General features: G+C 38.4%; 1 protein-coding gene and 1 long non-coding RNA gene across 5 annotated transcripts in view; one reads left to right on the top strand and one right to left on the bottom strand.

Moving 5' to 3' along the window:
- Nucleotides 1-1,798: 1,798 nt before the first annotated feature.
- Nucleotides 1,799-18,588, bottom strand: RSPH4A (radial spoke head component 4A). 4 transcript variants are annotated; one of them, XM_016956206.4, is made up of 6 exons: nt 17,460-18,588; nt 11,773-12,007; nt 6,409-7,149; nt 5,078-5,210; nt 4,228-4,345; nt 1,799-2,575 (listed from the first exon to the last, which is right to left on the bottom strand). In XM_016956206.4, the coding sequence occupies exons 1-6, from the start codon at nt 18,143-18,145 to the stop codon at nt 2,341-2,343; spliced, it is 2,148 nt and encodes a 715-aa protein (XP_016811695.1). In that variant the 5' UTR covers nt 18,146-18,588; the 3' UTR covers nt 1,799-2,340. The 4 variants fall into 4 exon arrangements, with proteins under 4 accessions (XP_016811695.1, XP_016811699.1, XP_016811697.1 ...); XM_016956208.4 differs by having other exon boundaries at nt 1,987-2,575; nt 5,118-5,210; XM_016956210.4 differs by lacking the exon at nt 5,078-5,210 and having other exon boundaries at nt 17,460-18,311.
- Nucleotides 18,474-25,505, top strand: part of LOC134810361 (uncharacterized) — a 21,320-nt gene continuing 14,288 nt past the window's right edge. Inside the window, exon 1 of the long non-coding RNA XR_010158154.1 lies at nt 18,474-18,567. This is a non-coding gene — a long non-coding RNA (uncharacterized LOC134810361). The remainder of the gene's footprint in view (nt 18,568-25,505) is intronic.

The raw sequence follows: 25,505 nt of genomic DNA, 5'->3' as shown, positions 1-25,505 counted from the left end.
AGAATGAAATAGTATTGCCAATTTAATTCTGGAAACCATCTTTCCTAATGTTCTGTCCTTCAGACTGGTAACCAGTTTTCTTTTTTTTTTTTTTTGAAACATGGTCTTGCTCTGTCACGCAGGCTGGAGTGCAGTGGCACGATCATAGCTCACTTGACCTCCTGGGCTCAAGCGATCCTCCCACCTCAGCCACCAGGTGCAGTTTTCTACTTTATATCCCCTTGCAGTTACCCTGGGTTTTTTGTTTTTTTGTTTATTTGTTTTTGTTTTTGAGACGGAGTCTCATTTTGTTGCCCAGGCTGGAGTGCCAATGGCGCAATCTTGGCTCACTGCAGCCTCTACCTCCCAGGTTCAAGCAATCCTCCTGCATCAGCCTCACGAGTAGCTGGGATTACAGGCATGCGCCATGACACTCGACTAATGTTTGTATTTTTAGTAGAGACGAGGTTTCGCCACGTTGGCCAGGCTAGTCTCGAACTCCTGACCTCAGGTGATCCACCCGCCTTGGCCTCCCAAAGTGCTGGGATTACAGGTGTGAGCCACTGTGTTACCTAGATAATGTGATAGCCTCCTAACTGGTCTCCTTGTCTCAAGTCTGGATTCTCTCTCATCCATCTACACTGTAGCCAAAATGTTCTCAAATACAAATATTTGTGTGACTTTCTAGTGTAATCCTCTTCACTGTTCATGGGTAAAATCCAGACTTCCACACACTCTAGCCCCTCTTTGCCTCTGCAGGCTCATCTCTCACCACTTCTTGCGGTTGAAATTTCATTCCTTTCAGCCAAAAGTCCTTTGCCAGGATGCAGCTGATGCCACCAAGAACCATCTCCCATAGCACTCCACCTGGTGGCTCTTAGAAGTGCTTCCTGACTTGCTGAAATCTGAATTCAGTGCACCTTGTGTTTGACAACAATGTTACTCCGGGTGCAGATCTGTGATCTGCAAACTGAAGGTCTGTGGCAAGGTAAGTACAGACATTGAGAACTGCTGTGTCATTTTATTTTTAAAAAACAACAGTAATGGATTGGAATTATTTTTTAACTTAGCAAAATTCCTTTACTGTAGAATTTGAGAAGCACTGTTCTGTGTTACCTGTAATATTTGTATCACAATACTTGCTAAATTGCAATTGATTTTACATTTTATTTACCTTTTTATAGTTCTCTCTTCAATGAAAGCTCTATGATTTCAAGAGTAGTGCCTAGTTTTTAGTCATAGCCACAGGTATATCTGGTACATACAGGACTTAAAAATGCTTTTTTAGTGAGGGAAAATAATGTTTTAGAGAAGTAGTGCTAGAAAATATAAGTCAAGTCTCTGGCTATCTCCAGCTAACCATATCTGTGCAAAGCAAATCATTTTTCCCTAATCAGTTCAAATCAATTTCTGTAGGATGAAAGAGGAGTCTGAGAAGACTTTTTGAGAAGTAACAAAAGAGTTAAAAATTTACCAGCCTGGCTAACATAGTGAAACCCCGTCTCTACTAAAAATACAAAAAAAGCCAGGTGTAGTGCTGTGCACCTGTAGTCCCAGCTACTCAGGAGGCTGAGGCAGGAGAAACACTTGAACCCGGGAGGCAGAGGTGGCAGTGAGCCGAGATCGCACTACTGCACTCTAGCCTGGTGACAGAGACTCCGTCTCAAAAAAAAAAAAAAAAAAAAGAAAAAGAAAAAAAAAAATTGAGTGTTCCTACAGTTTTAAGCAGGTGACAAAATTATGATACTATCTCAAGCAGGAAAAATGAATATATATGCTATACAGTGTTTGCACACAATATCACAGTCCATACCATAGGTAATTACAAAGGTTTAAGAATACATGCTGAGATCAGTTCTTACAAAGGTTAAGAATACATTACTCTAGTGACTATCAATATTTTTTGTCTTCATACCCCTTGACACTCTTTAAAAAGTATTGATGTTTCCAAGAATTTCCTGTGGGTTATATCTTCCAGTGTTTGTCATATTACAAATTAAACCTGAGACCATTTATTTATTTATTTAAATTGTTTTACCTCACCTGGACCATGTGAAACCTGAGCCCTTTTAAAAACAGGAATGTACAAGCACATATTCCATTATCCATAACCCTCAGAACAATTATGCAATTGCATGTTATTTAGCCTCTGGAAAATCCTGTGAGTATCTTTCAGTAAAAATGCTAATATTTCTACCTATGAAATTTCAAGCTTGATTTTCAAGATTGACATTTTGCAGTTGAATAATTTCTTACATGTGTATGTATATACACACACAACACAGAAAAGTGTAAAATTAGTCCCATATAAGGGGTGTGTGTGTATCAGTGTCACATAAAACCAGGCTAATTTTATGTTTATTAGTCATAATCATCTTCCTCATCTTCATCTTCCTCAGATTCTTCATTCTCAGCTGCGAGTAGAACTGCTTCTTGTGCAGCCCTGAAAGCCTGCTCCTCCTCCACACTAGGATCATCCATTTCTGTAATTTCTGGTCCACTGGGGTATTCTTGATAAACTGGTGGTGGAACTGGGGGTGTATAATTGTCTGGACTATACTTATGACCCCAGCCTATGTAGAAATTTTCAAACTTTCTATAAGTAAAAAAAAAAAAAAAAGAAGAAGAAAAAAAGATCATTATATAATTTCTCAGAAAAACTGACCCTTCTGTAATATTAAAGTGCTTAGAATATCATGGTCCTATAATTTAAAAAAGCAATACATGTAAAATGCTAGAAGTGAAATATTCCTCAATGATTCTTCTACCACAGGGAATTGTTTTCATCCAAACTGCTTAAGCTGGTTAAAAAAAAAAACCATGGGGCCAGATACTGTTAAAATGTACCCTACACCTAGACCACAAGCAAAAGCCTTTCTTCCTTCAATTATTTTCAGGGGAGGGAAAAAAAAAGTTACTACCTTCCACAAAGTTAGAAAGATATAAAAATAGCTAACCGTGCAAACTCTTGGTTGGGCAAGGAGTTGGGCTTGTGGTTAGAAACCTATGTTACTTTTTTTTAGGCATGACCATAGGCAATCACAAAGAGTTTACCTGGCACATCAGACTTGGAGTACAATGCACGGCTGTCTTTACGGGAAGTTGCAGTCAAGGACGCTGGCCCCTTTGGCTAGTCATGCTCTTCAATGTTTGCATTCCTAGACCAGGTGCTTCCGTTCCTAGGTCTCTTTATCTGAGGCCTTCAGCAGAGGCCTTTCCAGCCCCTCCTTTCTCTGCTCTCTGTGCTCAGCACTTTTTCACTTCTAGCCCTCTCATCCTCCTCTTGGTCTCCAGGTCTGTAAAACTGCAGGAGCCGTTTGAGGATTCCCTTGTCAATGAGATGACCCCAGCACCTCCACATCTATGATAGCCATATCTGTGCTGATCCACCTGACTCTCCAATAGAGGGCCATTCCATGGGGGAAAATGGAACAGGGGGATGTCAAAGCTTTCTCTTGTTTATACTATCACAGTAAATGATTAAAGGCTTAACTCTCATTTTTAGCTTGTTGCTTTAATGGCTACTCTAACACCTGGCCGCTCAGCTTTCTCTCCAGAAATGATCTGAGATTTAAACTAAACATTGCTTAGAAATACCTCCATTAATCTACTAAGTGAATAAGTCATTACCCAAATAATGATGAAAAACCATATTTTATTTCAACAAATTGGATAATTAAGATGAAAGGGTAAAAGTCCAAATTACTACTTAATGTCCTGAATTTGATGTTTTATTGTGTATCACAGATGTTATTTTAATAAATTTTATGCCACACACACATAATATGCCAAAGATGAGTTAAAACGATAGTAGCAGCTGGGCATGGTGGCTCAAACATGTAATCCCAGCACTTTGGGATGCTGAGGCGGGGCGGATCATGAGATTAGGAGTTCAAGACCAGCCTGGCCAACATGGTGAAACCTTGTCTCTACTAAAAAAAAAAAAAAAAAAAAAAATACAAAAATTAGCTGGGCATAGTGGTGCATGCCTGTAATCCCAGCTACTGGGAAGGCTGAGGCAGGAGAATGGCTTGAACCCAGGAGGCGGAGGTTGCAGTGAGCCGAGATCATGCCACTGCACTCCAGCCTGGGTGACAGAGCAAGACTCTGTCTCAAAAAAAAAAAAAAAAAACAACGAAAAAAAAAACCAAAGAAACGACGATAGTAGCTTAACATTCTAGTGGTTATTTATAATTTCCAGAGCTTAACTAATCACAGAAATGGCTTTGTAAGTGGTCAGATACTTACTTGCCATTGGAGAAGGCATATGCTCCAGGCCAAAGGTTGGATTGAAGGACTGCAATAGCATATTGTGGAATGAGATTTGAGGATAACCGTGTTGTCCAGGGGGGTATATTCTGAATCTCTGGAACCCAAAGAGAAATGCAAAAGCTTAATTCCTAACTAGACAAGAATCTACTGTGTAAGCTATTTTTATAAATCCACACACACACACATGCATGCACACACACAGATACACACATACTTGATACAGAAAGAAAAAACAGCAGTAACTTAACAAAATCAGGAGGGTACTTCATGAATGTTTTGGAACAATGGAATTTGAAATATACATCTCCATTTTTGCAACCAAGACAAGAAGTTTTATTAAGGGAAAGGAGGCTTATGTGGTAGAGTGAGTAATATTTGATGGCCCAATGAAAGGTACATCATTAATATGAATAAGATCAAGGGTTGCAAGCACAAATACTCCAAAACTGAAGGGAAAGAGACAAGAATATAGGAATGAGAGTAGAGTTTTTAAAAACCAGGACGAAGAATATTTATGCCATTTGTTTATGGTCTGCAGAATGCAAGACAAGAATAATAAAGGAGACAATTGTCAGCATTTCCAGAAAGCGCTACAGCCAACTTATGTTTCCTGTCTGCATGACTCCTTCAACCTCTGTCAGAGAACATTGATGTGGCCAGCTACATTCTTCACTCCCTATCATCCCAGAACATGAATGGGAAGAGGATGAGACCTTGGCTCCTGTCCAGTTTGTAGAGCTTTCCGACTCTCATATTTACTATATAACGCACACAGTATATTATATTGTTTGTGTGTCTGTGTGTGATAATAGTTACGTAAAATAACCTAAATCTTCAGAGATTGGTGTCAAAAGAGGAGGCCCCACTTCCTGTTCTATGTAGTCAGAATCGTCTTTTTCTTCATCTTCTTCCTCTTCTTCCTCATTTTTTTGTATGGAGTTGAACCAATTACAGCGACCCTGGGAATGAATGTTGCAAGATTTAGTAGTCTAATGGGGACCTTAAAATTTCAGATTATTCATTTGAATTGATCAGGATGAAGTGTAACTCTGTGGGAATTTAATCAATTATTCATTCATTCATTCTGCATACATTTTCCAAGTGCTATTTTGATCTAGGTTGTTTCAAGGAAAGGACCGTGCTATTTATTTTAAGAATTTGCCAAATTCTTGAAGTCACAGAATGTGTATTTTTAAATTATCACTTATATTTTAAAATTAGCAGAACCTTAGTGAAAAAGGTAAGAGTGTATTTTACTGGTTTGTGGTAAATAATTTATGTGAGAGAGCTAAAGCTATTATGATTATTATTATTAACAATAACATTTAAATGTGGTAAGATTATTTATGGAGGTTTAGGGTTTATAATGTCTCAGTTAGCTCTTATGTAGAGAAAGCTAAGAGTATCTCTTATCTAGATCAAAGTATAACGAAGATTTTCTACCTGCAGATGAGGTAATATAGCACAGGGGTTAAGTGGATGCACTGGGTCCACTCTGTGCAGCCTCACATCTGATTCTGTTCCTTATTAGTTATGTTCCTTTTGTCACATTTCCTAAACTCTCTTTCAGTTTCCTCATCTGAAAATTAAGGATAATAATACTATGTCATGGGGTTGCTGTGAAGATTAAATCTTATACACACACACAAACACACACCCCAACACACACACACCTGGCACAATAGGTATTATATAACTGCTATACAGCACTGTTTCCTTGCTTTTTGTTTTTGTTACAATCCCTTATTGTTCTTGGCACAAAAGCTACATGTATTATAGAGATAAAATTAAAGAACTATTTTCAAAATTAATGTACCCATCTATATTAAACATATAAAAAATTGAGTAATTTCAGAACACACAAATCTAAATCTGTACATCATCTGTCAAACGCTCCATAGAAGAATGTGTTTTATTTTCAAATAGAAAATAAAGTCTGTTTGGAGATCCCTGGGACCTTCAGTTATATAGACAATTATATAGACACTGGCAATTGTATATTACTCTGCATTTTTGGCTGTGTTTTTAATTATCTCTTTTCCTGCCTATTAAATAGAGTCCGAAGGCCTTTATTTTGCATGTCTTTGTGCATTATAGTGACAATTTAATGAATATTTGCCTAATTACCTGATAGATTGAGAAGTGCAAAGCTCCTACCTGAGAGAGAATATGCTGTACATGATGAACCCAATTGGATAGGGATTCTACTAGATCAATCACTTGGATGCCTTCAAAATCAGGGTTTTCCTCAAAGCTATTTTGCCCACCTTCTGCCTCTTCCTCCTCCTCTCCTTCCTCTTCACCAAACTGATAAAATCCTAGAGGACTGACGTGGGTTCCTGCTGAAATTCGGGCAATTTGCGCTCGTAAATAATTACTCTCATTTCCTGGGAAAGGTGGGTAGCTTATGATGGGAGCATCCAATCGCCCAGTGAAAAATTTCTTGATTTTTCTTGCAATAACAATTTGTGCAGGTATAACTGGTGGTAACTTCACCCATGGTCTTCCTGGTTCATTGCAAACAAAATAGACATATTTGTTGGCACCTGTTCTACTTTCTTCTTTTGGTATAGCCTGTGGGGCCTTGTAAAAGGACTTTGGTAATTCATCTTCCTCATCTTCATGAGCTTCACTTTCTCCATTGTCCCTCTCTTCAGCTACATCTTCCTCTTCCACTTCCTCTTCATCTTCCCCCTCACGAAATTCCACTTCAGCTACAACATAATTCATTTCCAGACCCAAGATCTTTCCCCAGAAGCGGCATCTTTGGATTGGGTGGGTGTCAGTAAGCTGCTTGAGGGCAAGAAATATGCGGTATGTCTCATCTGTGCCCAAACCAACTCCAGCTTGTTCAAAATAAAAAGCTGACTCCATTACATTTGGAAGAGCGTTTTCTGCCTGGGGAAACAAATGCTGTGGTTGAAATTTATCGATAAGACAAATGCTTGCTTCCCTTGTCTTTTTCATGTATCTCGATATTCTACTTTCTCCACCACTTCTTTGACATTTCTCTCAAGATTTAGATCAAATTGGCTGGGTGCGGTGGTTCACGCCTGTAATCCAAGCACTTTGGGAGGCTAAGGCTGGTGGATCACCTGAGATCAGGAGTTCAAGACCAGCCTGGCCAACATGGTGAGACCCCCGTCTCTACTACAAATACAAAAGTTAGCTGGACATGGTGGTGCGTGCCTGTAGTCCCAGCTACTTGGGAGGCTGAGCCAGGAGGATCACTTGAACCCGGGAGGCGGAAGTTGCAGTGAGCTATTGCACCACTGCATTCCAGCCTAGGGAAAAGAGCAAGACTCCATCTCCAAAAAACAAACAAAAAGATTTAGGTCAAAGTATGATAATTCCTGAATTTCTGTTCTTCTCTCATTATTTATAAATGGAGCTTCTCTTGTATCTTATACTCATTAATGTATAATAGCTACCTTGTTTATGTGTATATCTTAGGTAGAGAAAGTTTAATAATTACTATGAATAATAAAAATTCAACATTCCTGTTTTATAAAAAATAAGTGACTCCCTTACTATCCTAAAATAAGATGTAGAATAACTATGTACACATATATTTAGAACAAAATATGGTTTTCCATATGTCTATATTACTATATATCTTTAAAAATAATAAACATTTATTAAGTGCATGGTTTTATAGGATCACTAAAAATATAGTATCCTGTATAATGTAATGTATGGAATAAATAAAATGAACATGTAATAAAGTGCTCATGTCTATACTTGAAGACATAATGTAGTCAGATGCTCCTCCTACTTATAATAAATTATTTTGAATTTAAAATAATGAGAAAAATTAAAAAATTCCACAAAAGAAATACAGAGAAATGAATAAGCAGAGTCTCAAATGGACCATAGAAACACATTTGTGAAAGCTGGGCATGGTGGCTCATGCCTGTAATCCCAGCACTTTGGGAGGCCGAGCCAGGTGGATCACAAGGTCAGTAGATCGAGACCATCCTGGCTAACATGGTGAAACCCCGTCTCTACTAAAAATACAAAAAGCCGGGTGCGGTGGGGAGCACCTGTAGTCCCAGCTACTCGGGAGGCTGAGGCAGGAGAATGGCGTGAACCCGGGAGGTGGAGCTTGTAGTGAGCCGAGATCACACCACTGCACTACAGCCTGGGTGACGGTCTCAAAAAAAAGAAAAAGAAAAAGAAAAAAAGAAACACATTTGTGAAAAAGTAGGAAAGAACTTCAACTACAGGTCAAGATAACTTGCAAGAGAAACCTTGACCCTCAAGATGAAAAACTTGAGAGCTCTGCTATTCTTACAAATGATATGCTCTTATAATTGTAGTGTCAAAATAAGTATAATGACTTTTGAAAATCCTCATCGCCTTGATGTAGGATTGCAAAAGTCTTTCCTTGACATTTGCTGTACCACTCACTCTTGATCCCACTTGGCCCTCTAGAACTATTTCATCTTAAGTCTCTTTAATTGCTCCCTTATTTCTTGAGCTCCAAATGTTGATGTTGTCAAAATATCCTTTTCACTTATCGCATCTCTCAACTCTTTATGCTTGGAAGAGTTCTCCACATCACTTCAAGTGATAAGTGGCTGTTTAAAGTTTCTCTAACTTTGACTTTTCTCCCATATTCTACACATATTTCTAGCCACTTCTGAGAAATTTCACTTGAGTATTCTAAAGATACCTCAGTTTAATATTTAATTCACATCTCAAAGTTTTCTCTTTTTTCATGTACTCTTTCTTCGCCAGTGACATCTCAGTTTCTCACACCAGAAAGTGCGGTCATCCTTACTTCCTCTGACTCCCTTGATCTTCAATATTTAAGTAGTTAGATTCCTGTTGATTCTAGCACATAAAAATTTGTTGGCATTATTTCCTCCTCTTGTATTCACTTATACTGTATTAGTCACCATCCTCACTACTTGTGCTATAGCAGAAGGCTTCTAACGCTCTCCTCCTGGCCCCATTCTACCTTTCTTTTTTCATTATCTTTCATATTATGATCAGAGTTATCTTTCTAAACGAAAAGTCAGACCATACTATTCTCTATTTAAAAACTTCTTACTGTTTACAAGAAAGAAGTTACTTATCAATGCACAAAGAACAGTCTGGCCTTAAGCACTCTGTTTGCTTCATTTCCATCACTCTCTCAAACCCACAATCGACTTTTCCAAACATTAAATAATCTTTCCTAATTATTTTATTGTTCCTTTTTCTAAGAATTTAATTTCTAAGAGTCTTCACCTGGTGAACTCCTGCTTATCCTTCATGGCCCAAATGAAATATTACCTCCACTAAAAAGCCTTGCCCAATGACCAATAGCAGAGTTAGTTGTTCCATTCTGTCATTTATCGTGTTGTCAAAACAATATAATAACAATTGCTATTATTAAGTTCCTATTATAAGCCAAATCCTTTATATATACTACCTCTATCCCTCAGGGTTTAGCCACTTGATTATCCTTAAGGCTTGGAAAGTTTAGCCTCTTGCTCAAAATCACACAACTAGCAAGCTAGTTGAACTAGGATTCTAGCTCAGATCTGGCTACCTCCAAAGCCCATGTTTACTCCATCATATGAGGCTGTCTCTTTATTGCACTAATCAAATGGCTTTCCAGTCTTTTTTGCCTTTCTGTAAATTGTAAGCAACTTAAAGTCAGAAAAGCCTTTTTCCCATGTATATCTCAGTACTTGGTATGCAGTAGTCACATAGTGTATGAATAAATGGGTGAATGAATAAATGAATGCTGAAGACTAAGCAAACGAATTCTGGTGTGGTCAAAGGCAGGAATAAAAACGTGAACACTCTAAACATATAAGTCAGGGACAGGTTGGTCATATAGCTCATATTTCAATGCATCAGAGAGACCTGTCTCTCTATCTGTTCCTGCATCTTTCTACTTTCTGAGGTGGAGCTTTTAATCTTCACCTGATGACTCAGCTGTTCCAGGCTTTAAAGTCAATCTTATCCCTTATTAGGAAGATGTATGGAATCTAGTTAAAGGGCCCAGGTCCCATGATCAAAACAGCTAATTTGTATTCTCACCCCATATCCTAGTTTTAGGATGCAAAGCCCTACCTTGTAATTCTGTGCCTATAAAGGGCACCCATTCTTACCCTGGAGTCTGAACTTTCTTTGATTAACTCCTGTATGAGAATGCCTGCCTATCTGCCTCATCTCCATATGCTGTTTGCTCCCAGACTCATCATCACTGGATATGGCTACATAACCAACTGCCACCTTGTTGAAACTGTCTAATGTCAACTCCTTGACACCTATCACCTGTTCCTTCTGTATGAGTACAGCAGATCTTACTGCATCAGTTAGGTCTCTCCTCATAGGCTGCTTAGCCTGGAGAAAGCATCTACTGTCTCCCTTATCTTTTCCCTGACAGAGTGCTGTTTTGAAAATACCTTATTCCAAACATCAAATTTGAAAGTATATAGACACATCTTAAATAATCTAGTGGTACTGAATATATGTTCAGCAGATGTGAACAAATTACAAGTATATGAGTATTTAGGAAACAGAATAGCCAATACTATTTTGAAACATTTGAAGTTAAAATTTCTGTGATGTATAAGATTTTATTCTCTAATTATAGCTTTTTTCAATCTCTGTCACCAACTTTTTCTCCAAATATTTTCAAAATTTTGTCTATGAAGATTTTAAAAAGTATTTTACTCCTCTCCTCTTGTATTACATCCCATTGATGTAATATACATAATATCAAGTCATAATATAAGGAGCTTGTCTTAGAAGAAAATACAAATGATATTAGAAGTGCTTCTAAATTTTCTAATAAACATGCAACTTGATTTAAAACCTGATTTTTAATTATCTAACATTTATTCATTATTCAACAAATCTTTAGCAAAAATAGCTATACATCCAGATCTGTACCAGGCACCTTGGAGAATATAAAATGTGAAGAAATCCTTTACTCTAATGTCAAGGAGCTTAGCATACAAACATATAACAATCTGTTATAGCTTGCAAAATACTAAAACACAGTATGAAAAAACAAGAAATCCCTAATCAAGGAAATGAGTAGTGTGAAAAGACTTTGACTAAAGAGGACTTGAAGAATTTTTAAAAAATAAGATGTAAATACTATGTAAGAAGCTATAAGGGCCAGGTGCAGTAGCTCACGCCTGTAATCCCAACATTCTGGGAGGCCAAGGTAGGCAGGTCACTTGAGGTCAGGAGTTTGAGACCAGCTTGGACAATACGGCGAAACCCCATCTCTACTAAAAATACAAAAATTAGCTGGGCATGGTGGCACGTGCCTGAAGTCCCAGCTACTCAGGAGAATTGCTTGACCCTGAGAGGCAGAGGCTGCAGTGAGCCAAGATCACGCCATTGTACTCCAAGCCTGGGAGCCTGTCTAAACAAAACAAAACAAAACAAAACAAAACAAAACAAAACAAAACAAGCTATAAAATACAGTTGGTATGAATTTAAAGCCACAGCCATTCGTCCCAAATAAAATCCTAAGGTTTATTATTAAAATTTATAGTAGTGACTTACTATTTCATCTTCCAATTCTTGGTCAACTCCTTCCAAATGTCCCTGGAGAAAAAGAGCCTTTTGCTTTTCTGCTATTTCATATGTTGGAAGCAACTCATTCTCATTTTGTAGTGCATCAAATTTTTTACTAAAATGTGCCATCTTCACATCTTGGCTAATATTTTCAAAGATGTCAACAGCATTTTCAGGACGCTCATTTAATATCTTGGTCAACATATTAGAAAGATGATCATATCTATCCAAACAGAGAAAATTCCAGATAATATACATGTCAAGAGCATTTGAAGAAGCATTTTTCTTTGACATTTCTGGGGTCATTAGATAAATATAGACGTTAAATGAAAAAGAAAAAAACAAAAAAAATAGCTTAGGTCAATTAATAGGAAGTAGGCAGTTATTGAACAACTATTTGCAGACTCAGTTTGTTTTTAAGGAACTTCAATAACTTGAAGTCTTCAGAGATTTTCAGAGGATAAACACTTAAGATAATTTCTACTATGCCAGAAATAACTTATCCTAGAGTTTTCCTTAGGAAATGATTCCAATATGATAAGGATGTTTAACTTATTAAAGAAAAACATTTTAGAGCATGATACGTATTCCACATCAGGTACATTTTCACATTTTATTTCTGAAATTACAATCTTTTGGTTATATATTTAAAAGTGATTAACATTATTTTTCACTTTTTATCATAACTTCTTTTCCATTCCCCTTCCCCTCCGCTCACCAAATCCAATTTGATTTCTAATCTTGTTGACTCTGTCTTTAAGATCTGTTCTCTTCCTTTCCATTTTATTTTTAAAGCCAATTTTCTACTTCAGTGCTTCTCAGACCATCTTGCATTTCATATTGTAACATCCACTTACACACAACAAAAAAAGCCAGTAAATATTACTTACCTTTATTGAAATGTGATACACTCTAATATTTTGTTCTATTCCATTCAAAACACTGCCCTAGATTTTTATTTCACAACTGAATTAGTGAAATTGCCTCTATCCTCTCAGTAATTCATTACATTTTATATATAACTGCTAGTGTTTGCTTTTTCAAATACCAGAATTACAAAGTGAATTTTAAGAGGCCAAAATGTCTGTCAAAGTACCCTTGTGTCCTGTTAAAGTGCTCTTTTCTTGAGAAAAAAATCTTCTGTTCAATGTGGAAATTTGTATAAATTGCTTCTCTGGTAGATATGCATCGTATCTCTCCAACTTTGTTTCTAATTATTAGTTCAATTAGACGTTCTAATAAAAATTACTTTCATACATTTGCTAAGTTCTACCTGGGAGCTTTTGCTTGCTGTGAACCATATATATAATTTCTCTCAAAAAATAATTTAAAACTCCTTTCATTCTTAGGGACTTAGCACTTAAGTCATTCCCCAAAATCATCCTTCCCCAGTTCAGAGGAGTTCTTTCTGAGAACAATGATATGCTGCTCTGAAATTTTATACATTATATATTTCCTATTCAGCAACTGCAGTATGCTCTTCACAGCCAAGCTTAGGATTTTATATAACTCCTCTCTTATTATAGTGAAACAAAATAAACAGTTGTTCAATAATTGTCTACTTTCTATTAATTGACCTAAGCTATATTTTTCATTTTTTCTTTTTCATTTAACGTCTCTATTTATCTAATGACCTCAGAAATGTCAAAGAAAAATATGTATATTATATGGGAGATCAATGTAAAGGGCAGTTAAAATATTATACAGTATTTGAAGAATATAAAATTCCTTCCTCAAATAATTCTTGTAAATGAACAGAAATGTTTTGACTAGGAGTTTCTTTAAAACTTCATCAAGCTTCCTTAATATTCATGCACTGTTGGAATTCATGGAGAAGGCCGGGAGCAGTGGCTGCCTGTAATCCCGGCACTCTGGGAGCCTGAGGTGGGCGGACCACCTGAGGTCAGGAGTTTGAGACCAGCCTGGCCAACATGGTGAAACCCCGTCTCTATTAAAAAAACAAAAATTAGTCAGGTGTGGTGGCAGGCACCTGTAATTCCAGCTACTCGGGAGGCTGAGTCAGGAGAATCACTTGAACCCGGGAGGTGGAGGTTGCAGTAAGCCAAGATTGTGCCACTGCACTCCAGCATGGGTGACAACGCGAGACTCTGTCTCAAAAAGAAAAGAAAAAGAAAACTCATGGAGAAGACTCCAGACTAAAAACACTGTTGGTTATCGGGCAATAGCTGGATTAATAATGAAAGGGTTTGATTTGCTTCAGTAGCAGCTGTGGATGGCATCACATCAGGGTCTCTCTGTCCAAATTTTCATTTTATTTTTCAGGTTTCAATATAATATATATATGTGCTTTATTCAAGTCCACACCTGAAAATGCCTTTGTGTCAAATTATGAAATATATGTATTAGGTTTTAATTTACAATTATAGTTTTTTCTATTAGGAGTAATAATTTATTTTTTAAAAAATGGAAGAAAAGGAGGAAGCAATTCTTTCCTATAGCCTGTTAGTTCAATGATGAAAAACCATTTTCAGATTCCATATTTCAGTCAAAGATTGTTTAAATTGCCATGAAAAATAGCTTTTATGGCTGTGAAATTAGATCTGCATATAAGAGATGGAGTTAAAGTAATCTTTTACTAAACAATTTTAAACTGCAGGCACTAAAGCACTTAGAGGATAACAGTGAATATTATGGAAGATATTCACTTATTACCTCAGAGACAGCATTTGGAAATAAAATTAAATTTAGATATGTAAGTAATATCAATTATAAAATAATTCAATAAAGAAAATTTTATCATGTTTTCATATTGTTTTAAATTGTTAGTGAACTCACAAGTATTTATAATGTGTTCCTTTGCAATTTTAGCAGTTTGTAAATTCAGGCTTGCTATCTAACATAGGGCATTATGACAAGAAGTTTATATCAGAAATTCAAGTAGAGTCCACTATGGAGTAGCAAATTACATTCTTGCAGCTTAAGTAAATTGTAGTTTAAAATATTAACTAATAGGCCGGGTGTGGTGGCTCACGCCTGTAATCCCAACACTTTGGGAGGCCGAGGCAGGCAGATCACGAAGTCAGGAGATCAAGACCATCCTGGCTAACACAGTGAAACCCTGTCTCTACCAAAAATACAAAAAAATTAGCCATGTGTGGTGGCGGGTGCCTGTAGTCCCAGCTACTTGGGAGGCTGAGGCAAGAGAATGGCGTGAACCTGGGAGGCAGAGCTTGCAGTGAGCCAAGATCATGCTACTGAACTCCAGCCTGGGCGACAGAGTGAGATTCCATCTCAAAAGAAAAAAAAATTAACTAATAAATAATATTTCAAACTGATCTCACATTTCATGAGATTTCTCACATCATACATTAATTTTTTTATTCCTTAGACTTTAAAATTATATCTCATATATCTTAAAGCCTAGTAATAGCTGCAAATATTTGCCACATTGTAGATTCAGTAGGCATTTAATTAATATTTACTGATTAATCAGGAAGCACCCCAATAGATCATGGTGAGAACTTGGGAATTATGATTTATATACATTGGTTTTCATCCACAGTTTCTGACTCATAAGTCTCACACCGCTTCTCATTTATCCCCAAGATAGGCCTTAGAAACTAAAAGTATACTCTGTTTCTCCATGTCTGGCCATAATAAAATTCTCTAACCTACTTTGTCTGATTGATGGTCATAAGACCCCCATTTCAAAAGAGGTCCTGCCCCACATCAAGGAGGAAAGAATGCTCCACAGAGAGGCCAAGAAGAATCTGGTTAGGCCTTGCTGGGCTTCCCCACTCAGTCTATTAGCATTAGATTATACCCCTTTTCTATACAGTCACCAATCATACCTATCCAATAACATATCCATAAAAGGCCCAAGAGAACAGGTTTAAGGGAGCATCTGATAGCTGAACACATGGAGGTTGCTGGAGGGTGGCCTTCCCAGAAAGGGCAAGGAAACTTTGCACTCCTTCCCCAATACCTCTTCATATGCATCCTTTGTAATATCCTTTATAATAAACCAGTAATCATTAGTGTTTCCCTGAGTTCTGTGAGCCACTCTAGCAAATTAGTCAAACGCAAAGAGGGAGTTGTTGGATCCCTGGTTTATAGCTGGTTGGTCAGAAGCACAGATTAATCAGCCTGGGGCTTGTAATTGGCATTGGAAGTGTGGGGCAGTCCTGTGGGATTGAGCCCTCAACCTGTGGGATCTGATGCTATCTCCAGGTGGATATGTCAGAATTGAATTGGAGGACACCTAGTTGGTGCCCACTGCAGAAGTGATTGCTTGCTTGTGGATAGGAAAACAGAACCCCAAACATTTTGTCACAGAAGTCTTCTGTGTTGAGGCTGGGCGCAGTGGCTTACGCCTGTAATCCCAGTTACTTGGGAGGCTGAGGTAGGAGAATCACTTGAACCCAGGAGGCAGAGGCTGCAGTGAGCTGAGATGGCACCACTACACTCCAGCCTGGGCGACAGAGCTGGCTCCGTCTCAAAACAAAGACAAAACCAACAGCAACAACAAGAAGTCTTCTATGTTGGTTGTTGTAGAGTGAGAGAATAGAAAAAGCATTCATTTCTTCTTAATAGTTGCTAGCATTGTGCTACCACTAAGTATATAGTGGTATACAAAATTCAGAGTCCTTGCTCTCTGGGGGTCTCCAATCTAGTGGGAGAGTCAGATATTAAAATATAAGTCTGTCTCTGTGTATAAAAAATTATAAATGACATTAAATGCTATGAAGGAAAAGAATAAGCTTTTTAGTAGTGTTCCATGGAAGCTGAGTTCTGAAGAATGAGGAGCCAGCCAGCCAAAGACTTAGAAAAGAAGCCTTCTGGGCAGAGGGAACAGCCATGGGGCTAGAGCTGAGTGATGGAGGGAGAGGTAAGAGTCGGTAAGTGTTGTTAGCCACTGGAATCTTGAGCAAATTAGGTTCTCCATGACTTGGTCTCCTCATTTACAAAAACAAATGAGTTGTATTAGATGTTTTCCAAAAGCCCTTCTAGCCCTAAAATTCTATTGACCCTATCATTATGTAACTCTGGAAGCAAAAATCTATAGAAATCTATACATGTCATAAGTTCTAAAATTAAAGCTATAATGGGATGGGCAGAACATATGTAGACTATTGATCATCACATTTTAAGAGACTTGGATAAAATGGCATGTGTTCCAGGTAGCTTGTATAGTGACCAATTCTCCGAGTTTGCGAGGACTAAGGGGTTTCTTAGGATAAAGAACTTTCAGCGCTCAGCCAAACTGAGATGGTGGTCACCCTAGCACTGCCTGGGTTGGGAACTCAAAAGCCATGCAAGCAATAGCATCTACAGATGAGAGACGTGATTGCTTTCACTAGTAGACAATTATTTTTCACAAGCATCCTGGAGAGATGCTTGGACTTTATGGTCTTTATGGTCTTTTTCAAGCCCGAGATTCCATAATTCCTAAGTTTTATTTTGTTGTGTGCCTAGGGTCTTTAAAGAAGCTGGAGGAAAAGGAAAAAAAAAAAGGTTAAGAAAAAGAAGGTATAAGAATCTCCATTAATGACCTGTTTTGAGTCATGTGATCCAGTTATGTCATTAACTCTCTTTTACTAACACAATCTTTCAAATATATTTTGATTCACCCACAGAAACACACTCTCACACAGAGATACTCACACACCCTCTTGCTTTGCCAAACATTTATCTTTTTTCCCTCTGAGACTTACAGATTAAAGCCCGAATTGCTGCTAGTCTTCAGCAGGTAAGCCTTAGCATTCTGAATGGTGATCTCAAGCATGCTGGGGGCCACTTCAGAGCCCCCAGGCGCCGGCTGCTGTAAATCATAGTCACTGTTTGAGTCTTCCTCCTGAAAAACGTCAAATCTCAGCTCTTTCTGTTTAGCGTTGTTATAGCTCACGTCCCTTCGTCCACACAGGTGGGGTTTGGGTTGCTGAGACTGTTGAAAGGTGTTTCCCTCTGACTGGCTTGTGTGATGAGGAGTTGATTCTCTTTTATCAGATGATTGTTTCAAAGGATCAGGATAAGGTGTCCCAGCTTCAGGAATCACACTCGTGGTCCTGTCTGACTGAGGTGGTGCCGCGAGGTCTTGTCTGGCCGGAGCCAGGGGAGAAGGAGAGGAAGAGGGCTCCCGCGGAGAGACAGGAGCAGGTGATGATGTTTCTGGTCCCGCGGGGCCACCCAGAGGCGTCTTGGCTCTAGACTGCGGGCTCCAAGGACGGCTGCTTCGGGACTGGCGTCCAGTTTCTGGCCCCTGCTTCGCCTCCAAGGGCTCAGACGACTCAGGCTCAGAATACTGGGGAGAAGCTGCTGTCTTTCCTTCCCATGGCCGCCTTGTTTCCCCTAGTTCTTCTTGGTTTTCTTTTTCTTGCTTCGGGGAGGTTGAGTCCTCCATGGAAGCAGTTCAAGAAAAAAAATGTTCTGGATGAAAGGGGCGTGAAAATATGGAAGAATGCAACTCAGTTAAGTTACTTTGCCGCGGTCTCTTAAGCGATTTCTGGGTCCTGGTTGCTCTGTGAGTTGCTGCGTCCTATCTCCATAGCAACCCCAGGCCCGGTTCCTCTCAGAAAAACTCACCGCGCCTGTTGCCAGGATTCGAGGGCGGAGACTAAGAGAGAACGAGAGAGATGAAAATCCTAGCTTTGTGATTCGGTACAACCCCTGCCCCTCGTTCTATCGCAGCCAATCCGACCTAGACTCGACCAGTCTTGCTTGGAAACCGAGAACTCCAGATCCTGCGCCTTGAGCACAAAGTAGGAAGAATGGCGATCCCATGCGAGAGACCTTTAGGGGTCTGAGACTGATCCAAGTTGTGCTGTGAGGAGCCAGTCGTGCGTTAGTGGAGGGACAGTGTATTCATGAAGCGTGTGTGTGGAGGGTGTGTGTGAGAGAGAGAGAGAAGGAAGGAAGGAAAGAACGGAGGAAGGAAGGGAGGGAGGGAGAGAGTGAGAGTGAGGGGTAGAGAGGGAGGAAGAGACTGACCTTGGTAATCTCGGAGGTGCAGGTAACAATGGGACCCCAGTGTGCTGACCAGGAGACCCCAAGCCTCACATTTAGCGTGCATCAGCTACAACCAACCAACTCTAAAGACTCGGAGAATAGACAAAGCAGTCCTGAGTTTTGTTCTTCCTGCTTATAAGGAATCTCCTGATGATTAGGCAGAATATTATACTTGAGAAGGCAATGCAGAAAACCTATAAATAGGCAATTCATGGGTTACCCGTTTTCTAATAATTGAAATTCAAATTAACACTAAACGATATTGGCATAATATAATTTTTATTTGATAATGTAAATGTAAATGCATAATTTTGCAATGATTTAAGTTCAAGATTATGACTATTCATTTATAGTATACAGTCTCCAATATGAAGAAGGTATAGAAGATTGGACCATATCTGGACTTAACTATAAACCATATATTAATTAAAGTCTTCAATATTAATTGTTTTGTATTTCTTTCTCTTTCTAAATATACCAACAAATACTTGGCATTTGACAGTTTACATTGATATAGCTTCTATTTAGCAAGATGTTGCTCTAAATTCTAACTTCATGGAAGAACATAATACTCCTCCATTCAGTGTGGTGAGGGAATCACAGACTAAAATAATTTGATAAAAACTGTGTGCACACACACAAAATGTTGAATATAACTTCTGCTGGCACAGAGACTCTTTAAAGTCAAATGTCTGGGATTTAGAATGCTTGGATTTCTAAAAACAGAACATTAAGATAAACTAGAACAATAAATTCTGGGGTTTTTTGGTAATTGGTGCAAGAGTTGAAGAAGTTAGCATTTTTTCCCCCTTAATTTCTCCCTTGCAGCTGGCAAGCTGTAATGGAGGCTTTTTTTTTCTTTGAAAGACAAGCCAGAGGGCCAGGTGTGGTAGCTCACACCTGTAATCCAAGCAGTTTGTCTTTTTTTCACCAGGTAATCCCAGCACTTTTGTGTTTTTTCTTTGAAAGACAAGCCAGAGGGCCAGGCAAGATGGCTCATGCCTGTAATCCCAGCACTTTGAGAGGCCACGGCAGGTGGATCACTTGAGGTCAGGAATTTGAGACCAGCCTGGCCAACATGGTGAAACCGCATCTCTACAAAAATACAAAAATTAGCTGGGCATTATGGCGAGTGCTTGTAATCCCAGCTACTCCGGAGGCTGAGGCAGGAGAATTGCTTGAACCCAGGAGGCGGAGGTTGCAGTGAGCCAAGATCGTGCCACTGCACTCCAGCCTGGACGACAGCCTGTTATCCAGGCTGGAGTCAGAAAAGCCTGTGTCAAAAAAAAAAAAAAAAAAGAAAGAAAGAAAAAGAAAAGAAAAGAAAAAGAAAAAAGAAAAGAAAAGAAAAGAAAAAAAGACAAGCCAGAGAAGGGTAGTAGGGCCAGGAGAAAGAACGCATGAAGGAACAGACATAGCTTGCTTATCTCTCCAGTTTAGGAGTGAAGAGCAACTGAAAGGAACAATGTAAGTGTCCGTTATTATTCCTGCTTCATTTTCAGTCCAGAGCTTTATCTTGACTTTGACTCTAGTAATCCTAAATTTGCTTCTTACTGTTCTTAAGATAAAGACTAAAGCTCTTAGCCTACTTATGTTCTCAGTTTTGTATTATGTGTCATATAATGCTGGCCTTATAAAATGGGTTGAGAAGTGTTTCCTCCTTTTCTGTTTTCTGGAATAGATTATGTAGAACTGGTGTCATTTCTTTAAATGTTTAGTAAAATTTACAGTGAAACTGTATGAGTTTGGAAACTTCTATTTCAAGCGGTTTTTAAACTGCAAATTCAAACTTTTAAGTTGTTATAGGACTGTTCAGATGATCTCTTTCATCTTGGATGCATATTGGTAGTTTGCAATTTTAAAGGATTTTATGCATTTCATCCAAGTTGTTGAACTTATGTTTGCAGAGTTCTTTGCAGCATCCCCTTCTCATCCTTTTAATGTTTGTGGGGTCTGTAGTGATATCTCCTCTTCCATTCTTGATTTTGATAATTTGCCCTCTCTTTTTTTCTTTGTCTTATTGGAAGTCCATCAATCTTACTGGACACTGTTAAAATTAGCTTTGGGTTTTATTTATTTTCTCTATTATTTTTGTTTTCAATCTCATTGATTTCTCTTATTTGTTTGCTCCTCTTTACTTTGTATTTATTTTGCTCTTCTTTTGCTAGTGTCTTGAAGTGGAAACTTGGATTATTGATTTGAGATTTCTTTTTTTTTTTTTCTGATGTAAGTGTCTAGTGTTTGGTTGTTTTTGCTTTTGTTTGTTTGTTTGTTTTGTTTTGTTTTTGAGACACAGTCTCACTCTGTTGCCCAGGCTGGAGTGTGGTGGCACAATCCTGGTTCACCGCAACCTGCGCCTCCTGGGTTCAAGCAATTCTCCTGCCTCAGCCTCCTGAGTAGCTGGGATTACAGGCACCCACCATCACACCCAGCTAATTTCTGTATTTTCAGTAGAGATGAGGTTTCACCATGTTGGCCAAGCTGGTCTCAAACTTCTGACTTCCAGTGATCCACCCACCTCGGCCTCCCAAAGTTCTGGGAATTACAGGTGTGAGCCACCGTGCCTGGCCGTGTCTAGTGTTTTATATATTCCCTTTAAACATTCTTTTTTACATTTTTATTTTTATTTTAAGTTCTGGGGTACATGTGCAGGATGTGCAGGTTTGTTACATAGGTAAACATGTGCCATGGTGTTTTGCTGCACCTATCAACCCATTACCTAGGTATTAACCCCAGCATGCATTAGCTATTTTTCTTAATGCATGTGTTCTTATTGTTCAGTTCCCACTTATAGGTGAGAGCATGTGGTGTTTGGTTTTCTGTTACTGCATTAGTATGCTGAGGGTAATTGCTTTCAGTTCCATCTATGTCCCTGCAAAGAACATGATCTCATTCCTTTTTATGGCTGCTTAGTATTCCATGATGTATATATGCCACATTTTCTTTATCCAGTCTATCACTGATGGGCATTTATGTTGATTCCATGTCTTTGCTATTGTGAATAGTGCTATAATGAACGTACGCATATATCTTTGTAATAGAATGATTTATATTCCTTTGGGTATATACACAGTAATGAGATTGCTGGGTCAAATGGTATTTCTGTTTCTAGATTTTTGAGGAATTGTCACACTGTCTTCCACAGTGGTTGAGCTAATTTATATTCCCACGTATAGTGTAAAAGCATTCCTATTTCTCTGCAACCTCACCAGCATCTGTTATTTCTTGACTTTTTAACAATCGCCATTCTGACTGGCATGAGATGGTATCTCATTGTGTTTTCGATTTGCATTTCTCTAAGGATCGGTGATGTTAAGCTTTTTTTCATATATTTGTTGGCCGCATTAATGTCTTCTTTTGAGAAGTGTCTGCCCTTTAAACATTCTTTCAGCTGTATACAACAGATTTTGATATGTCATTTCCTTTTAATTCAGTCCAATATACACTATTTAAAATTTCCCTTAGACTTGCTCATCGAGCTGTGAATTATTTTTAAGTGTGTTATTTAATTTTCCAGAGTTTGGAGATTTTCTTATTTTTTTGTGATTAATTTATATGTAATTCCATTATTGTCAGAGAATATACTTTGTATGATGTTATATTAAGGTTAAATTTCTGATTTTGGATTTATTTTCTGTGGCATTCACACAGCTTCTTAAATCTGTATATGTTTTTCACCAAATTTTAAAATGTTTCAGCCACTATTATTTTTAAAAATGTGTTTCTATTCCACACTCATTCTTTTGTTTTTTGCCCCAGTGACATAAATGTTAGATCTTTTGTTGCCTTTCCACAGATCCCTGAGTTTCTGATCATTTTTTCATCTATTTTCCTTATGATGCTAAATTATATAACTTCTATTGACCTATCTTCAAGATCATTGGTTATTTCTTCTGTTTTCTGCCTTTGAGCCCATCTAGTGAGTTTTTAAAAATTTGTTACATTTTTCCATTGTGAAATTTTTAAAAATATTATTTATATCTTTAATTTCTTTGCTGAGGCTTTCCATTTTTCCATTTGTTTTAAAGATGTGTATAATTGCTTCTTGGAGTATTTTTATGATGACTGCTTTAAAATCTTTGTTAGAGAATTCCAACATTTGTGCCATCCTGGTGTTAGCATTTGTTGTCATTTTTCACTCAAGTTGAGGATTCCTGGGTTTTTGGTATGACAAATACTTTTGGATTTTATCCTAGATATTTATATTTTTTGAGACTCTGGTTCCTACATAAATCTTCTGGGCAAAGTAAAGAGTACACAGAGGAGTCTAAATATGGTTGGAGGCAGTCAACTTTCCTAAACTCGTAACACATGTCCAATCCAATTTTGTGAGCTATAGTTTGAAAGTCAATTTAGTTTTCAAAACCTATGAAATAAAATTCTGGTCTGCCTCTCTATGTGCTACTTAGAGGTCAATTTAGAATATGAGCCGTATTCACTCTGTAATTCAGTTCTCACAGCTTTTGTTGTGTTGATTCTTTTTGATTTTATGCATGAGTCACTTAGGATTTGCTTAGTAATTTATACACAGATTTAAAAAATTCACCCTCCAACCCCATTTAGACTCCTCTGTGTACTCTTTACCTCATTCTGTAATGGGGAGGGGATGGTGTGTGCAACCTCTTTGCAACTGTTCACTTAATGCAGAATGGGAAAGAGAGAAACAGGCGCTGCCTCTGCTCCTGTTAATGCAGGGTGGGGACGACTGACAGGACTCTACCTCACAGTCTTAAAAGGGCTCAGTGTGTGTGGTGGGGGATGGGATGCCACCTCTGTGCTCATGTAGAGTAGGGATGGTTAAACAGGCTGAAACACGTTGGCTCTGCAGTACCCAGTGTGCAGGAGGCAGAATGTGGCTTCTGCTTTGGGTTTGACTGTAGTAGAGTGGGTAGAGTACAAATAGATTTGGTTCTGTAGGGCCTTTGTATTCCTAGTCTTTGTCTAGGGAGAGAAGACCCTTCTTAAGGCTTTTCAAAGTCTGGGCACGTTGGAATTTTCAAGTGTAGATTTCTCTAGTGCCAGATTTGGATATATAAGATGGGAGGAAAAAACCCCAGAGAACTCACCACTGGGTTATTCCTAAAATTCTATGATCTCTGGCCAGTCTTCCTTCTTTTCTCCACCTTTCGGAATCTTCTGATAGTTTATTTTACTTAGGGTTTTTAGTTGTAATTAATGGGAGTAATAGAATGGTATGTGCTTACTTTATCCTTTCATAATCAAGAGGCTAAAATCTTTGAGAAATGAGAGGATTGACCTAGGAGTTGGTCATTAATTACAGTAAGAATAGATAATGAAGGCTGGGTGCTATGGCTTATGCTTATAATTTCTGTGCTTTGTGGGGCTGAGGTGGGAGGATCGCTTGAGCCTAGGAGTTTGAGACCAGCCTGGGCAACAGAAGGGGACCCTGTCTGTACATAGTAAAAAAATTAGCCAAGCATGGTGGCACATGCCTGTAGTTCCAGCTACTCAGGAGGCTAGGGTGGGAGGATTGCTTGAGCCTAGGAGTTTGAGAACAGCCTGTGCAACAAAAGGGGACACTGTCTGTACAAAATTTAAAAATTAGCCAAGCCTGGTGGCACGTGCCTGTAGTTCCAGCTACTCAGGAGGCTAGAGTGGGAGGATTGCCTGAGCCTAGGAGTTCGAGCCTGCAGTGAGCTGTGAGAGTGCCACTGCATGTAAGCCTGGGCAACAGAATGACAGAGTGAGACCTTGTCTCAGGAAAAAGAGGAATAATAATAATAATAATAATAATAAATAGATAATGGGTGATAGGGATAGATGACATGAAACTCAAAACTGAGTGTTTTTATGGAGGAGAGTGGGCTAATAATCTGAAAGGAGCAATAAGAAAAAAGGAAGGCGAAACCCCACTAGCGAGAAAGAAAATGGCCACGACTTGAAAGAGTTACAAGGGAAGCATTATCTTAGAAATGTTCATAGTAGCCTCTGAGGATCATTTGTATTTCTGTGGAATCTGTTGTAAAGCCATCTTTGTCATTTCTGATTGTGTTTTTTTGGATCTTTTTTTCTTTGTTAATCTAGCTAGCCATCTATTGATTATTTTTATCCTTTCAAAGAACCAACCTTTTCAGCTGGGCATGGTGGCACACACCTGTAATCCCAGCACTTTGTGAGGCTGAGGCAGACGGATGGCTTGAGCTCAGGATTTTGAGACCAGCCTGGGCAACATGGTGAAACCCCATCTCCACCAAAAATAGAAAAAATTGCCAGGCATGGTGGCTCAGGCCTGTGGTCCCAGCTACTTGGGAGGCTGAGGGGGGAGGATTGCTTGAGCCTGAGAGGCAGAGGTTGCTGTGAGCTGTGATCACACCACTGTACTCCAGCCTGGGTGACAGAGCAATATCCTGTCTGAAAAAAAATAAAAATAAAAAAAAAAGAACCAACCTTTTGTTTAGTTGGGTTTAATTTTTTTTTTTAGGTCTCAATTTCATTTAGTTTTGCTCTGATTTTAATTATTTATTTTCATATGCTAGATTTGGGCTTACTTTGTTTTTGTTTTTCAAATTCATTTAGGTGTGATGTTAGGTTGTTGAGGTCTTTCTATCATCTTGATGTAGGTGTTCAGCACTATACATTTTGCTCTCAACACTGCTTTTTCTGCATTCCAGAAATTTTGGTACTTTGTGTCACTATGTTCATTTGTTTTGAAGAATTTTTAAATTTCCACCTTTCATTGTTTACCCAAAAGTAATTCAGGAGCAAATTGTTTACCTTCTATCCTTGGAAAGTAT

This window comes from Pan troglodytes, chromosome 5 (assembly GCF_028858775.2).
Source record: "Pan troglodytes isolate AG18354 chromosome 5, NHGRI_mPanTro3-v2.0_pri, whole genome shotgun sequence".
In the NCBI taxonomy this organism is placed as follows: Eukaryota; Metazoa; Chordata; class Mammalia; order Primates; family Hominidae; genus Pan; species Pan troglodytes.
This window is presented reverse-complemented; position numbering and strand designations above follow the sequence as displayed.

What these genes read in the sequence shown, in the direction of transcription:
- RSPH4A (XM_016956206.4), bottom strand. Translation starts at nt 18,145, where the DNA reads ATGGAGGACTCAACCTCCCCGAAGCAAGAAAAAGAAAACCAAGAAGAA. An exon ending in AGCAATTCGGGCTTTAATCT is followed by an intron (nt 12,008 to 17,459) that starts GTAAGTCTCAGA and finishes CTGTTTGGATAG; the next exon opens with ATATGATCATCTTTCTAATA. An exon ending in TACAGCATATTCTCTCTCAG is followed by an intron (nt 5,211 to 6,408) that starts GTAGGAGCTTTG and finishes ATTCATTCCCAG; the next exon opens with GGTCGCTGTAATTGGTTCAA.